The sequence below is a fragment of the Phoxinus phoxinus genome, assembly GCF_949152265.1.
Source record: "Phoxinus phoxinus genome assembly, chromosome: 11".
NCBI classification, from domain to species: domain Eukaryota; kingdom Metazoa; phylum Chordata; class Actinopteri; order Cypriniformes; family Leuciscidae; genus Phoxinus; species Phoxinus phoxinus.
Genome location: NC_136886.1, coordinates 25,544,219 through 25,561,099, shown reverse-complemented (window position 1 = coordinate 25,561,099; position 16,881 = coordinate 25,544,219). Strand labels below are relative to the sequence as shown.

The following is a 16,881-nucleotide window of genomic DNA, read 5'->3' as shown; positions in this document are numbered from 1 at the left end:
AGCGAATCCCATTTCGTAATCATGCGACGTAACTCGAAGTGACAACGAAAGGGAACAGTTTTTCACATGCAGCCTCCCTTGTCAAGTAAGTTCAGTATTCAATGCAAATTCTTTCCAATAATATTTTCATTATTGTTTGGTATTTGAAAGCCATAACTTCCATATTTGCTTAGTCCATCCAAAACATTTTTCAACAGAGGAATTAATATTACGATGGAATGGAAGTATTCAAATTTTCACATTCTGTAAGTGGTATACAATTAATACAAATATCATGAAAGTAAAAAAGCTATTGTTATATACAAAAGACATCACCTTCACATTTACCTTTACTCACCTAAAATCATGACATAATTTGAACTGTCCATAATATATATATATATATATATATATATATATATATATATATATATATATATTGTTTATTGTTCAATATGAATCATGATTTCTGCCTGAAGGCTAAAATTACATGTTAAAGAGAATGTGGTAAGGTTTTGGCGACACAGGAAAGGTAGGGGTCAGGACAGGAGATATGTCTCACCACCACTATTGCGGGTAGGACTAAAAGGAACGGATTCCATATCCTCAAAGGCCTCCCTGTAACTATGCACAGGCTTCTGAAAGGGAAACATATTGGATGAAAAAAAAATGTGTTCAATCTATCACAATAATAATCTATTGTACTATGTATGGTAATAAAACTGAGATAAGTCAAACAAATGTACAATAACTTATTTAAAACCATACAATGTTAAATAAAATGTTACAATTAAATGATATACATATATATGTTAAATTATATACCTCCTTGGGTTGTCCACCTGGGTTCATTGCAATTGCGTTGACAAACTCTGGAGACACAGGTTTCAATGGAGAACACACCCCGAGGGCTGCACTGTCATTTTGGCTACTGAGATACTGGCTCTCACTGGTGGTTCGTCTGCGTATAGTTGGCATGGCCTCATCTGGTGTTACTGTACGTGAATGGGATCCTAAAGAACATGGAAGAGTGTTCTAAGTTCTTTAAACAAATGCAGATCATCTGCAACCAGGATCTAATTGTAACTTTTTGCTGATGCAGGTGAAAATATACAGACCATAAATATTCCTTACTTTACTGTATTTTGCTAAATTTCTATTAAATGTGTATTTTTTTTCTAATATCACAAATTACAGCCATTTTACTAAGGTAGACCAGGCCCTACATTATTCAGTGGCCTCTGGATGCAATGTTTTTGATGACTGAACGCTCCTCAGATCCGACCCTCATTGTGTATATACAACATTTGTGATAATAGCTGGTTGCATTCATAAGTTATGGCCATTTCAGTAAAAGTGGAGCAGCCATGTTGAATTTAAACTTTGACCTGGTTTTGATATGAAGTCATATTTAAATTTGCATTCATCTTTACCCAAGCATTCCAGTGATATAAAACAGAAATAGGATGAGGCAAGTAAGATGACAGAGATTAAAGGGAGTAGGGGAGAGGGTGAGAGGTGGAGGATTGTGAGAGGGGACAAACCAGAGAAGGAATAGGAACGATGATGTTCAGACCGGATGGACATGCTCTTGGAGATGCCCCGGATGCGAGCGTTGTACTCTGGGTGGAGGAATGGAGTGGGTTGAAGTAGAAGAAGAGGAGAATGCAGGTGGGGTATCAGTGGTGTGAGGGGTGGTCCATATGCCAGAGCAGAGATAGACAGAAGGGTGACCAACAAAAAAAATGAAGAAATGGTGAATCTGAATCCTAATTTCTGGACCTTGTCATATATTGAATTAAAGTACAGCGCTACATTACTAGAATCGGTTTTTGTGATTGCATGCAGATTTCCATATAAGACTAAATAATTAAGTAACCAAAACGATATAGTGGCCTGCTATAGTACTGAGCGGCATAAGAATAAGTTTGCTTCAGTGAGCTCTTCCCAGCAATTCAATTAATTGCCAGAAGGTGGTGCTATTTTCCTGTAAATTCAATAGTCTGTTGTTCAAGCCAGAGAATGCATGGTACAGTAGCTGAAGCACAGCATGGTAAGGGTCTATTCTGGTTGCTGGTGACTTACATCTATGCAGCTATTCACTCCTACACAGAACACTGTGTTGATGTGAACAGTGTGATTGTCTGCCAGGAATACTTTACATCCACATGAGAAATGATGATGCATCTATAATCTCCTTTCGTCATTCTTTAGTGTGTAGGTCAACTTTATAGTTCAGTATTAGAACATGTGTTCATTGTGTATCCATGCAGTGGGACATACTTTTCAGGGAACTTTTCCAATGTTTATATGTTTGGTCTAACTCCTATAGGACTAAATCAGGAGATGAGAGAACTTGATGACAGTTTTATGGCTTAGACCTACCAGTGCTTTGTGTATAATTTTCTTTGTCAAATATGATTTAATTTTAGATCATGCTCTCTATTTCAGTGAGTGAAATAACTCACTATATTCTGAAGAGTTATATGAAAACAGGAGAAGACTAAGATATATTCTCATGATGTCAAACTGTCATGTCCTGATTATCCATCAAGTTGTCACTTACAAACTTTGATAATGAACCATAATTGTGAGCCAGCTTCAGCTAAATTTTTTTTTCTTTTCTTGATTTCTCTAAACTACAGAGGTAAAACCAAAAAAATGTATTACATAATAAATAGATAATTTATACATTTTACGGATTTTTTCTTCTTCAAATTTCAAACATCTTGCATATGCATCAAAAATCATGTATTCAGACCAAAGTGTTTCCATCTTCCTCACCTGCCACACGTTGGGCTACAAGACCTCCAATGTTTAGCATCTCTTCCTCAGACTTTGGCTCAGGCTCTTTTACAAGGGTAAGAGGGGGAAGTGGTGATGACGATGTGCTGTAGCTTCTCTGAGGGCCTGGGAATGTGCCCTGAAGATCTGGAGAGTAAGACACCTCGCTAGTTCCTGGATAGACATACTGGGGCTTGATTGGAGATGGGAGGGGTAAAATGGGGGATGGTGTTGTAACTGAACCTCCACGGATACTGTAGGGATCTTGCTGATAGATTGGTGAATGGGCCTGAGGGGACTGAAACCCCCTTTGATGATGCTCAGATAGTGGAGTCATGGGGTAAGCAGGTGATGATCTTTGTGAGGACTGGCCAAAACTGGCAGAAGAAGAGAGAGGTGGGCCACCAGTGACGCTATAGATGGCCTGGTCAGCCTGGTAAGAAGGTCTGGCTATTGTCTGGGCAAAAGGTGGATGGAAAGCTGAGATGTTCTCACCAGGGGGAGCACTCTGAGATTTGGGAACTGGTGTATGTGAAGGCTCCAAGTCAAGCATGAGCATATTTAGGGCATCTATAGACTGTTCTACATCCTGCTGTGATCCTCCTCCACGAGTTGGGAAGTGTGGCAGGGTACCATTCGAGCCAAAGAAGGGGTCATCCACAAGACCATATTGATGCCAAGCACTGAGCCCTCGCTGCACTGCCTCTCGGCTGCTGGTATTACGTTCAGGAGCTTGTGGCATGTACCGAGGTCCTCCATCCAGCACCAGGCCACCATACGACTGTGAGCGATACATTCCTTCGTTCTGCCCACTGTAGTCTATCAGTCCATGTGCTGATGAAGACCCTCGAAGCTGGTGTACAGGCATCTCCTTTTTAGGCCTTCGCTCTGGCAATGTACCACGTTGTCCGTCTACTTCTACTACAGTGGATTCAGTAGCTGCTTTTCTGTCAGCTGGTGTATCTTGACCCTCAAAGGAGGACAGTGTGCCAAGACTGCCTGCACTGTTATCTCCAACCTGGCTTTCCGGTAACTCGTCGTCAATAATATCAGTTTCTCGCTCAGCACCTGCTTGTCCGTTAACGTGGACCTGGGCAGGCACAAGGTGCCGCACACCGCCCCCTGGGCTTGTGTTGGCAAAAGAGAGGAAATTCTGATGAGAGATATGTGGTGGTCCTTCAGAACCACTCAGAAGCTGTTCCAACTCTCTGTTCTCACAAGGGCTAATTGCTGTCTCAGGGGGAACTTGGCTCACAGGCACTGAGCATGACAAAGACTGTTGAGCATCATCTGTGCGGTCTGTCTTAACAGAAGCAGTGGAGTTGCCTGAGTCACTGCTGACCGAAAGGGCGTGATCTGCAGCTGGTAGTGGATGGTTGGCCACTGGAAGAGGAAGGGCGTGTTCAACAACAGGAAGAGCACGGTCAGTTGAATAAGCCCCACTGGCAGACACAATACCCTCAAGAGAGTCTTTCTTCTGAACCTGGACGTAAAGGCTGCTGTTTACTGGACCTTGAGAATGAGCAACGTCTGAAAGAGAGGTTATAAAATAGCATTAATAGACTCAATTTGTTTTCTGCATTCAAAATCGTATTTTCTATACTAGATCACTCAAAAATTAACATTTTGCCATTATTTGCTCACCCTTTTGTAACGTCATTGAACCTATACATCTTAGTACATATGACACATCCACTATTCTGGACAGTTTCTCTTCAGAAGTCAACTGATAGCTTTGACAATGGAGGCCAACAAATCAAATTGAATCTATTATTAACTGAAAATCTTACCCTCCACCTGAGCTCTAAAATGTAATTTGCGCTCAAGTTCAATTTAAAAAGTATTGTCTTTAATAAGGATATGCACAAAAGCCTAAATCAGATTTCTAAAAGGCACAAAAAAAATGCATTCATGTCAGAGGATTTGGTGCACAACAGATCCTGGGCTTCATTGACAAATATCTTATCTTGTAAAATGTGTGGTCACAGAGTATGTGTGATCGCAAATTCAAAAGCCCAAAATGTGATATATACACAAAATGTATACAATCTAATTACCCAACTATATAATTGTGAGAGAATACAAAAACATTTAAATATATTTTTTCATTACCAAGGCCGGTTTACAGGTTCCATAGAATGTGTCATTTCCTTTCCGAACATAGCATTCAGCTACGGGCACATCCCTAGTCTTCAACATACAGTACAAGGTTTGACGTTGACCTTTGGTTTGATGTGTCATGTGACCAATCATGACACAGCAAGTTTAAAGGAGTAGTTCACTTTCAAATGAAAATTTCCTGATAAACTCACCCCCATGTCATCCAAGATGTCCATGTCTTTCTTTCTTCAGTCAAAAAAAAAGAACTTTTTGGAGGAAAACATTGCAGGATTTTTCTCCATATAATGGACTTCAATGGCAACCAACGTTTTGATGTTAGTCTTAATGCAGCTTCAAAGGCTCGACATGATCCCAGTCGAGAAATCGCGTTGGAAAGGTCATGCGAGACGTAGTCCCAAGTACCGACCCAGTGTTTACAAGTTTGGAGTAAGAAGACCGTTGACGATTTATTGTATGTTGAATGACATATATTTATATGTATTTGTGTCAGTTTATTGTTTAAAATGGTCCTTACGTGTGCATATCCTGGATGTTTAACGATGTCAAGCGTGACCTTTCCAACGTGATGACATAATGCGTGGCGCATCTCAGAGATGGTACAAGACGGGCATTTGTGGTTAAAAGTATATCATTTCGCTAGCCAAAACCCTTATTTCTCGACTGGGATTGTGTCGAGCCTTTGAAGCTGCATTGAGACTGACATTTGGTCCTTCAAACCGTTGGTTTCCATTGAAGTTCATTATATGGAGAATAATCCTGGAATGTTTTCCTCAAAAAACTTAATTTATTTTCGACTGAACTACTGCTAGGATTAGTGAACTAATCCTTTAAAATAGCATGATGATATTGGAGAGCCAAAGGGGAAGATTTTCAGTGAAAAACAATAAAAATTTTATTCTGTACCTTGCACAACCTATCACATTTAGAAGATTTAGAACACCTTCTGTTTGAGTATCTTCAGCTATTTGCATATATCATATAATCAGCAACAGATCCCCACATCAGACATGAACCTGTATGGATGGCTGCCTATATGGTAACGCATCCAAAAGCATGACCTGCTTTTAAAACCATACAGTTTTAGCATCATCACACCTTTAATGTTCAAAAATGAGAGAATAAAAAGTTATTTATGTCAAGTACTGTACTGTACTGTACTGTTTTACTGTTTTTGTCAACGGTTAAAGGCTTTGTGAGGTCAAGTTATTTGAGTTTTTGACACACTCTCTGGGGCAATTACACCAACCCTGCCACCTGATTTTGCTCTACAACAGAATGATGACATAACTTTTTGCCCAGCAGGTATAATCGTCATATTTCCCAAAAGAAAATAGTACATTGGTCTCAAACTTCTGATGCATGACACAGGTGGCTAAACAGGAAACATGGCATTGCATTACATACCGGCCATCCAGCACCAGTCTACCGGAAGCTATATATTTTAGTCGAAAAAGTTTTAAATATTGATATTTTTCTTCTTCGCTTCACTTCAGAAGGACTTTATTAACTCGCCAGAGCCGTGTGGAGCACTTTTATGATGAACGGATGCGCTTTGATGGACTTCCAAAAAAATATACCCATTCACTCCAATTAAAAAAAAAGCCTGGAAGAGCCAGAGCATTTTTTAATATGGCTTTAGGGTAAATAAATCATGGGCTAATTTAAATTTGTGTGTGAACTATCCCTTTAAGTTGAGAGAGATGCAGAAATCATTGAATTAATTTGTTGTCTGGCTGATATAGGCTGTAGCTGGCAATGTTGATTTATAATCATTTGAAATCCATCCTAACAGCTAGAATGATGCAGGTTTTCAGTCAAGTGTCTCTCACTGTCTGGCTGGTATAGGCTGTAGAGGACATTTGTTGTTAGTATCACAATTTTTTCCTCATTAACTGTGCCTGTCACATGTGATAATCCCTAGGGATCCATTTTAGGGCCCTGTTGCTCTTTACATGCTCGGTTACCTCTGGCTTTAATCTTCCACATATGCAAATCTAATATTACTGCTATACTGATGATTCTCAGCTATCCAAGTGCCCTCGCTGGATGCGCTTTTTCGTCTTCCGGTCAGGCTGCATCGGCCCTGCACACAACGGCGGTGTTGCAGGTCTTCCAGGCCAAACTTTTTCAAACCATGGATGAGTCTGGCCAGGACCCTGAGGCCTTTCGCGACCTTCGCAGCGCCACAGACTGAGAGGTACACCGAAGCGCAGAAGTCGTCCCAAGCTATGCGACATTTCCCGCAAAAGCGCTCCAGTTCCGCTTCTAGTCGGCCCAAGACCTACTCAGCCAGCAAAGCCAGCGCTGCGGGTCCCTCAGCCCCACCCTGCGGCTGATACCCATCGCCACTCACGACCAGCTAAGTGCTACCCGCAACCTCGGCGGCAGGGCCCCCGACCCAGCATTGTGTTGGACCCTAGGCCTCCGAAGACCTCCTAGCAACAGGGGGGAAAAGAGAGGGTTCGAGTCTCGCGCTGGCCGGACCGCCCTCGAAGAAAGCTCATATAAATCTCACAGCTCCCTGTTTAGCCCGGGCGGCTGGAGATTTCTGTACTGTAGAGACTGGGCCTGCACTACGCGCGCCCCTACAAACAAACGCTGTTTTTACAGCGACCCAAATAAAGGACATAAAGAGTATGTTTCAAACACACAGGTTCCCGATCCCTCTTCACTAGGCGGCCCTCCCCCAGTTGCCACCAAGGTTGGGGGGGGCGCTGCATGAGGGCAAGCCTGTCTCCGGCCTCTGGTTGAGTCCAGAGAAGAGCTTACATATCAACTACCTGGAAATGAGAGCAGTTTGATTAGCCCTGAAAGCGTTTTTGCCAGACCCTTTAGGGGACACCGCGTCTTAGTCTGCTTGGACAAATTGCCAGGGCGGTCTCGGGCAACCTGTATACCATGGCCAAAGACCTCCTTCTCTGGGCGTTTCTCTGAGGGCATCTAGAATTTCGGTGCGGACATGCTATCTTGAGGCAACACTCCCCCAGGCGAGTGGTCTCTCAATCCACAGACAGTTCGTTTGATATGGAGTGTATTCTGCGAGGCAGAGGTCGACCTCTTTGCCTCGAGAAACAACACTCACTGTGCAGTGTTCTTTTCAAAGAACAGGGATGCGCTGGCCCATCCTTGGCCTAGTCGCCCTCTTTATGCGTTTCCCCCCTTCTCCATGATCCCTCAGGTCATCAAACGGGCCAGAGAGAGTGGAGGCCCAGTCATCCTAGTGGCCCCCCTCTGGAAATCCCAGGCGTGGTCTCCAGAGCTGGCTCAGATGACAGACGAAGTCCCTTGGCCTGTCCCAGTGAGGAAGGATCTCCTCACACAGGCAAACGTGGCGATTTGGCACCCTCGCCCCGACTTATCACTGGGGAGAAACGACCTTGTTGTTCGTCTGAAGGGTCCCCCATTTGAGCCGCTGCAGTCGGCTGATCTTAAGCCATTTTCGCTGAAAACTGCTCTCCTGCTGGCCTTGGCATCAGTCAAGCGATTGGGAGATCTGCAGGCGCTCTCTGTGAGCCCTTCCTGCTTGGAGTTTGGGGTTGGTGACTCCATAGTCATGCTCAAACCAAGACATGGTTATGTACCTAAAGTGCTTTCAACTCCGTTCAGAGCACAGGTAATCACATTATCAGCTCTTCCGAGGCCGGTGGCGTGATTCGCGAGGCCGGTGTCGTGATTGATAATGAGCAACTCCGGCGCGACGCACTGATCTTGTATCTATTACGGAGGAGCGGAATAATAAAGGAGGAGCAACGACAGTGGAGATCGAGAAAGGCCAGGGCTGGATTTAGGTTCTGTTTTGTTATATGTGCTTTACTTTCATTTTGTATTTATTTATTTTATGTTTTATTAAAGTTTTTGAATGTTCACCGGTTCCCGCCTCCTCCTTCCCACAACATCTAAACTTGCTACATTGGTTCTGAAACCCGGGAAGGAGGAGGAACGTGATGTCAAAGAGCCCTCGCCGTTGTGGGGAATCCGCGGTGCCATCGAGCATGTTCAGCAGAGTCCGTAGCCATGGACGCTGGAGGCGGTGCGCTGGAGGCTGCCGGCCGCCTGGATGCTGGAGGTGAGGCTGCCGTCCGTGAGGGAGCAGAGGAGTTGCCGCCGTTCACCGTGGGCCGGAGACTGCTGCCATTTGCCATGATGGGGAGGAGCATGAAATGCGGGGACTCCTGCCGTCTGCCCGTATCCGGAGGAGCCGTCGCCGTCCACCAGGCGGCAGAGGAGTGTCGAGCCATTCACCAAGGTCTATCCAGCCCCACCACCAAGCACCGCAGAGAAGATTACCAAGCTGGTCGAGGACCAGATGGCAGTGCGTTGTGGGAACTGGACCAAAACATTTGTTTTCCTCTCTCCCCTCTCTCGTATCTGTCGCTCCTCATGCTTCCATCTCCTTTTCTCTCGCCTCGTCTATCCATACCCCCAGGTGACCGGTCCCGGGGAGTATGGGTAGAAGCAGTCTCGTGGGTCCCCCCCCCCCCCCCCCCTGACCCCCCCCCCCCCCCCCCCCCCCGTCCTGCGAGGGGCGATGGGGGTATGTGGCAAACAGGATGAGGCCAAGGGCCGTGAGAGAACGTTGCGAGGCTGGTTGCGTGATTGATAAAGAGCGACATCTGCGCAACGCACCGGTCTCGTATCTCTCACGGAGGAGCGGAAGCATAAAGGAGGAGCGACTACAGTGGAGATCGAGAGAGGCCAGACCTGGTCCCTTTAAATGCAAATGAGCTGCTACTCCCGGCACATAGGGCGGAGCTTCAAGAGCTCATGTGTGTTAGGAGGTCTGATTACCTCACGCAGACAAGCACTAAAATGTCAAAAACTGTTCTGCCTTTTATGTTTAAACATGAGTCGGACAATGATGGAGAAACTCAAGAAGAAGTGGTAACACTTTAGAATAATGGTCCGTCATTAATGAGTAACTATGTAGGAAGTAATGCAGGACAAATGAGTAGTTCTACATTAACACTTCAGCTACTACTATTAACTAATATAGAAAAAAGCTTAACTAATCAGTAAGTAATATCAAATTTAGGACTAAGATAGTTCCCTAATAGGTAATCAATAATTACTTGATGAGATTGGCATCATTAAGAACTAATAGGTAATTATGACAAATTATAAAGAATTACTAATTAATTACTAATCACAACATTAACTTGTCTGACACGTTAGCAATTGTCTTTTTTTTTTAAATAAAAGGTCATAAAATGCATCACTAATTACTCAAGTGTTACCTAATCATTATGCAGGAACTACTAGTGATCTGGGCCATTATTTTAAAGTGAAAAAAATATGTTTTTTCCAGATCACTAGTAGTTCCTGCATAGTGGCTCGGTAACACTTGAGTAATAAGTGATGCATCTTATGACTACATTCAGAGTAAAAATGATGACTGATTACATCTCAGACACACAATAATGTTCTTTATAATTTGTCAGTTAATTAATAGCTATCAATGAGGCTTATCTCATTAAGCAATTATTGATAACCTAATAAGGAACTATCTCTTAAATTTGATATTACTTACTGATTAGTTAAGCTTGTTTCTATATATTAGTTAATAGTAGTAGCTGAAGTGTTAATGTAGAACTACTCTTTAGTCCTGCATTACTTCCTGCATAGTTACTCATTAATGACGGACCATTATTCTAAAGTGTTACCGAAGAAGTGAGAACATGTACAGTACTGTAGAATGCAACAGGACTTTTCTGAATGGTTAGTTGATAAATGTATGTTCCTGATGTGGAGGTAACTATCTTCAAGTCATTGATTAGCATATTCTTTCATAATAATCTAAAAATCGCTCGTGTGGGAACTGTTGTAAAATGCATACAGTGACATACTATTGCATTTGTGTTATGTACTGCATTGCATGTGAAAAAACGGATGTGACAGCTTGAGCAGACTCACAAATGTGCTGTACTACAACAGCTCTCCCTCTTCTCAACATGGACTGCATGTTCCCGGGGGATGGGTTTGCAAATTTTAGGGTTAATGATGTCTCTAACCCGGGAGGAATGTCGTGTAGTCCCTACCAGCCATTTGTTGTAGTCCTTAAAAAAAAGACTTTTTTAAAAGCAAATATCTTCCTTTGCTTTGAACTTTGAGCATTGTAACTTTGCAGATGTTGTTTATGCTCAAACAGCAACATTATACAATAGTGGAATCATAATCAACCACTCCTTTAATACTTTTTAAATTGTACAGCACTTTGAATTGGCTGCTGATGTTTTTATAAGACTAGTATGCTACATAAACACTGACTTAAGGACTGTGTTCAGCAGTCTAACTAACTAACTGTTACGATGACGCAAGGACGAAGCGAAGAGAGAATCCACATGCACGCACTACTTTATTTAACTAACTACAGGACAGGAACCAGGAACAAGAAACAGCTACAGCAAACAACGATCGACAACCAACAACTGAAACACAGAGGTATAAATACACAGACAAACAAGCTAAACAAGATAACAAGGGGGCATGGCTAATCAGAAACACATGGGAACAATGATCAGACAATTAACAAGACACATGGCAAACAGGGAATCACATGACAGACAACAAGGAACAAAACCCACACCGTGACACTAACTAACTAACTAACTAACTAACTAACTAACTAACTAACTAACTAACTAACTAACTAACTAACTAACTAACTAACTAACTAACTAACTGCTAGTTGGTAAAATTAGTTCTTAAGACACAGTCTTTAGTCTTAAAAACTCAATGGCTATGTTTATGCAACTGGCCCCTGGTAACTTATACCTAAGTAGTTTTGCATAACTAATGAATGATTGTTGTTTGGGGTTCCGAAAAGATGCACAATCTTGCTTGGCATAATGATGGCCAAGTCTTACTCAGTCTGTCTAGCAACAGCCATGCCATTAGGTTAGGGCCAAGGGAATGATATCATGGGTAAATAATGCCAGAGTATTGGTCAAGAGTGAGGCAGAGGGCAACTTCAGTGCAACATACCATAATCTTGTTATACTGGCTAAATGTATAAATAGAGAGAAAAGGATAAGAACATTCTAACAAATAGCAAAAGTATATACAAAGAGAGAAAAAAAAGTAAGGTCAGGGTATGAGAGGCGACAGACACATGGCAGACAGACATCAGGGAGAGGATGAAAAAAGAATATGAGGTGGAAAGCAGACATGTAGACAGCTATATAGAATGGCTGACAGACAGACAGACATACATGGGGGGAGGGGGGGGGGGTCTTTTTTGGGGGGGGACAATTTACAGAAATGAAATGGGTCAATGGTAAGCTGACAAAAATGGCAGTGACATGTGAAAGCCTAAGAGGCATCATGATCCAGTTAAAAAAAAGGGGGTGGGGTGTTGGCAGGGGGTGGACTGTTTATATGCAACATGAAGTCACATAGCGATCCAGCTACTAAGAGCACAGCTCATTCATGTTGAGCATAACATCACACACACACACACACACACACACACACACACACACACACACACACACACACACACACACACACACACACACACACACACACACACACACACACACACACACACACACACACACACACACACACACACACACACTGTTAAAACTGTATAAACTGTTTATTCCAACCCCTAACCCTTAATCTACCCCCCTAAACCAGGTGAGAGAGAGAGAGAGAGAGAGAGAGAGAGAGAGAGAGAGAGAGAGCGAGAGAGAGAGAGAGAGAGAGAGAGAGAGAGAGAGACACTAAAATAAAACACTATTCAAAATCTTTGCAATTGTTAGTTGCATTTCTTGCCTCAAGTGTAAGATTTCATTATAATCTTATATATATATATATATCAATAAAAACACTCAGATTTGTAAAATGAGATCAGAAATCTAAGTTTATTTTGTTCTGATTCTGGAGTGTTTGGCCAGAGGATCATTTGGCTTCACATTACACACAATTTTATAGGATTGGGGCATTGAATGGGGCCAGTCAATTTTTCAGCTGGGTTTGCTCTGCTTAATTAAAGATTTTAATGGTATCTGACTTATTACACGATTTTTAGGATGGCTGGGTTATTGAGGAGCTAAAGTCCCCTAAATAGTGTCCAGCCTATTAGGGTTGGGATCCAAAAATTTAGTTTTACCACACCATACACACACTTGCATGGACAAGTTAATACTACACCTGATGGTCCCAGTATGATTAGAGAATATTCCAAATAGCAAATTATGGCCTTCAGTGGAAGCAAATATGTCTTGTGCAAATGACATTTGGTTTGATTAGTGACAGAGAAATAATGATCTAGTTATTAAATTATTACACATTTCTGTAGCACTTTACAATAAGGTCTCATTTGTTAAAGGAATCCTAACTTTAGTTAGTGTGTAATATTACTGTTTGAACATAAACAACATCTGCAAAGTTATAACGCTCAAAGTTCAATGCAAAGGGAGATTCTTTCTTTTACAGAAATCACTTAGGACTACAACAAACGGCTGGTAGGGACTACAATGAGCTTCTTCCCGGGTTGGTGACATCACAAACCCTAAAATTTACATGGATTTACATAGAAATTACAACATGGTAAGGCCATGTTGGGGTGCTTTAGAGAAGAGGAATATTTGTTGTCGCTGTTTTTTTCTACAACCGGAAAAAAATTGTCCTAAGGCTGATGAACTTAAAGAGGTAAAAACATATTTTTATTTTCCTGAACATTATAACCTCAACATTTGTCAGTGTGTCACATTTTACGGAAAACAGCTTCCAGAAGAGAGCACAATGCAGGCTATATGCACAAAAGCTTCTCCTGAAAGAAATAGCCATTCCCATTTTGTCGGGACAATATTGTTTATGGATCACAACTTGTAGGTATGTTTTATTATTTGTAGTTGTGTTTTCTATTATCAGTTTCAATTATAAGCTTTATATAGTTGCCATGATAGCAATGATGTAAAACGAATGGCAAAGCTATGCCTCTGCTAGCCTGCTAACTGACATTACAGTATTGATGTAGTGTTTACTTTAGCTTTTGTAAGGTCTTGCTTTTGTAAGACTGTTCACCGCCCCTTAAGCCGGGTGCACACACTGTGCGATTTCGGTCGCGGTTTGGGCATCTGAGACAAATTTAGCAAACCCTAAAAGAATCCTCTGATCCTAGGCTAAATTCTGAAGTATTTGAATGTTAGTTCGACATGTTCACCAACAGCCGATTAATGACCGTTGCGATCCAATTTTATCTCCGACGAAATTCTGGCAGTGTCAGAAGATTTGACTCACTGTCCTGCAGTGTGGCTTCTCCTAATACGACAGTCAAATTGTCGTTTTTCAAGACAAGGCGTGACCAAAATTTACATCAGAGATTTCTTTGTAGCCACAATTTCTATGCCGGGTATAATGCAGCTCACATCACCGAACGTGTCAGACAAATTGTCTATTTTAAAAGACAAGTTTTCTTGCGTGCGTCCGTTTTTAATGGGTCTTGTCTGACATTGTCTACAGTCTGACATTAATGACAACTGAGATCTTACAGTGTGACATGGCTTACAGTGATGATCATGTTCATACAGTCTGACAAGCACCAATCATAAAGGACGATAATATATTGCACAGTGTGCAAACCGGCTTTAGGAAAATTATCCATGATTTTGTGATTGATTACTTTTCGTATTACCATAGTTTACCATTAAATATGATTAAATGGTGGATAACATCGTATCTATGAGAAAATTACAAAAAAAACATACCACTTTGAAACGTCCTGGGAAATCCGTGTTTGCAAAGTATTTCCTTGAAATCCGTTCTGCACAGTCCTCTTGTTCATTAACATTGTCAGGGTCTGAATCGGGTTCTAAATGGTTTGAAATTTATGGCATCATTAAAAAAAATAATAATAATTTATTACATTTATATAGCGCTTTTCTGGGTACTCAAAGCGCTCTACATGGAAGGGGGGAATCTCCTCAACCACCACCAATCATTAATATTTATATCTGAGTAAAGCTCGCAGTTATGAACATTTATATTTACATTTATTAATTTAGCAGACGCTTTTATCCAAATTTTTATTCATATTACAAATGAGAACAATAGAAGCAATTAAACTAGCAGTAGGACAACAGTATGTAAGTGCTATGACCCTTCGCAGTTCAATCTAACGTAGTTTTTTTTATTAAAAAATGGTTACGGAATGGCTATGAAGGGGCGTGACATTTCCAGAACACGCGGTAAGAGCTGCCAATCACAACATACTGAGCCAGCTAACCAATCACAGCACATTTCGAATTTCGGAAGGAGAGAGGAGCTTTAATAATGTAAAATATGTGAAAAATAATGTTTTTTTTTTAAACAAACAAGCATGAAAACATAATCTAGAATCTAGGGCATAATTGGACCTTTAACAGTATTGATGCAATAACATGAACTAACAATGATTCTTATAACAATACATCATTACAGCATTTATTAGTCTTTGTTGATGGCAGTTAATAAAATATTCATGTTCACGTTATTGTAGTTAACAGTGCATTAACTAATGTTAACAAATACAACATTTAATCTTAATAATGTATTAGTAGATGTTAAAATTAACATTAACAAAGATTAATAAATGCTTTATAAGTATTGACTGTTCACTGTTAGTTAATAACTAATGTTAACAAATTAAACCTTATTGTAAAAGTGTTACATATTTCTTATTGATTTTGCCTCATCATTTTTCTTTGTTTTACATGCTTTAAAATGGAAAACAATGTCTGTGTAGCCCATTCAATGTGATCTCATATTTTGGATTTATAAAATTTAACATTGGCAATGATAATTCAATATAAGAACTACATAAAGATACTTGCGTTGCTATAAAAATAATAGAACAAACCTACAGAACCTACTAAAAAACCTCATGTCCTTAAAAAGCACGTACTGTATTATCGGTGGGACAAACAGATTTGCAATAATCTAAAAAAATAAAAAAATAAAAACACACACAAAAAAAACACACATCACATATCACAAAGCAGCACAGATGACAACATTACTTGTGACAAGACTCCAATAAAGATATACAGTAGCAGAACATAAAAATGACACCTAGTCACTTGAACGCACATACATGCATTGAGAATGAGTAGATAGTTTGAATGAGGATACTTCGACTGTAACACTCACCTAATTTCAAGCCCAATGGAAAATAAAATTCAGTTCTGATTCCAAAAACGGTATTAAGCGCTGCTCACCAGAGACTTTGCCAGTCTCTGTGTCTTCGTTGTGAGATCATTGTGTCTAGTTCATTAATCAGTCGCTCTCTTTTGTGAGACACTCTGACTAAGAGTCACAGTCACCTCTCTCTGTCTCTCTCTCTCTATCTGTTCCACACACTTCCCTCTTAGTCATTCCAAAAATGCCATTAAGCTGTGCAGCAGCCAAATATGGGAGCCTGAGCTGTAAACAAGCCCTGGTGGCTATACTGCCCCAGAGCACCCCTCTGTCTCTGTCATAGGAATACGCACACAGACACCACATACCCTTTACCTGGAAACACACACAAATGGAAATATGTAGAAAGAGATTTGAGAGTCTCATATCGCTTAAACTCTCTAAACCATGAAGTAAAAAGTGTCCCTTAACCTCAGCAGACTCGTTCTTCCTTTAAAACCAATATTTGTCTGTGTCTGCTCTTTTCAATGGCTGCTTTGTGTCTTAATTTATGTTGTGTCTGATAACATTACAGTTTATTTTGCTTTTTAATTTAGTTTTGCCAAAAATTAAATTAGATGTTGCATGCCATTATAATATATAATCCTTTCGAGAGAGATACAGGTTTACATATTTGGTTTACTAAACTTGCCTCAAAGCTCTAAGCACCCCTGAACTTCCTTAAATAAATATTAGTAATAAAATAGCTTGAGGTGGTTGAGATGGGGAGGTAGAGGGTTGCTGGAAAAATTGTCACTGGAGTGAGGTAAGCAGCCTTCTATACCGGTATATGATTACTCTTGTGTTGTGACTGGCAGGATTAGATCATTTATAAAT

At 40.9% G+C, this 16,881-nt stretch overlaps 1 protein-coding gene across 1 annotated transcript in view; it reads right to left on the bottom strand.

Annotated features, from left to right (window-relative positions):
- tns1a (tensin 1a) overlaps positions 1 to 16,881 on the bottom strand; it is a 116,576-nt gene that overhangs the window by 13,379 nt on the left and 86,316 nt on the right. The window contains exons 16-19 of the mRNA XM_079627942.1: positions 2,764 to 4,293; positions 1,524 to 1,601; positions 805 to 992; positions 542 to 617 (exon numbers count right to left, since the gene is read on the bottom strand). Of these exons, the coding sequence (XP_079484068.1) occupies positions 542 to 617; positions 805 to 992; positions 1,524 to 1,601; positions 2,764 to 4,293 (1,872 nt within the window). The remainder of the gene's footprint in view (positions 1 to 541; positions 618 to 804; positions 993 to 1,523; positions 1,602 to 2,763; positions 4,294 to 16,881) is intronic.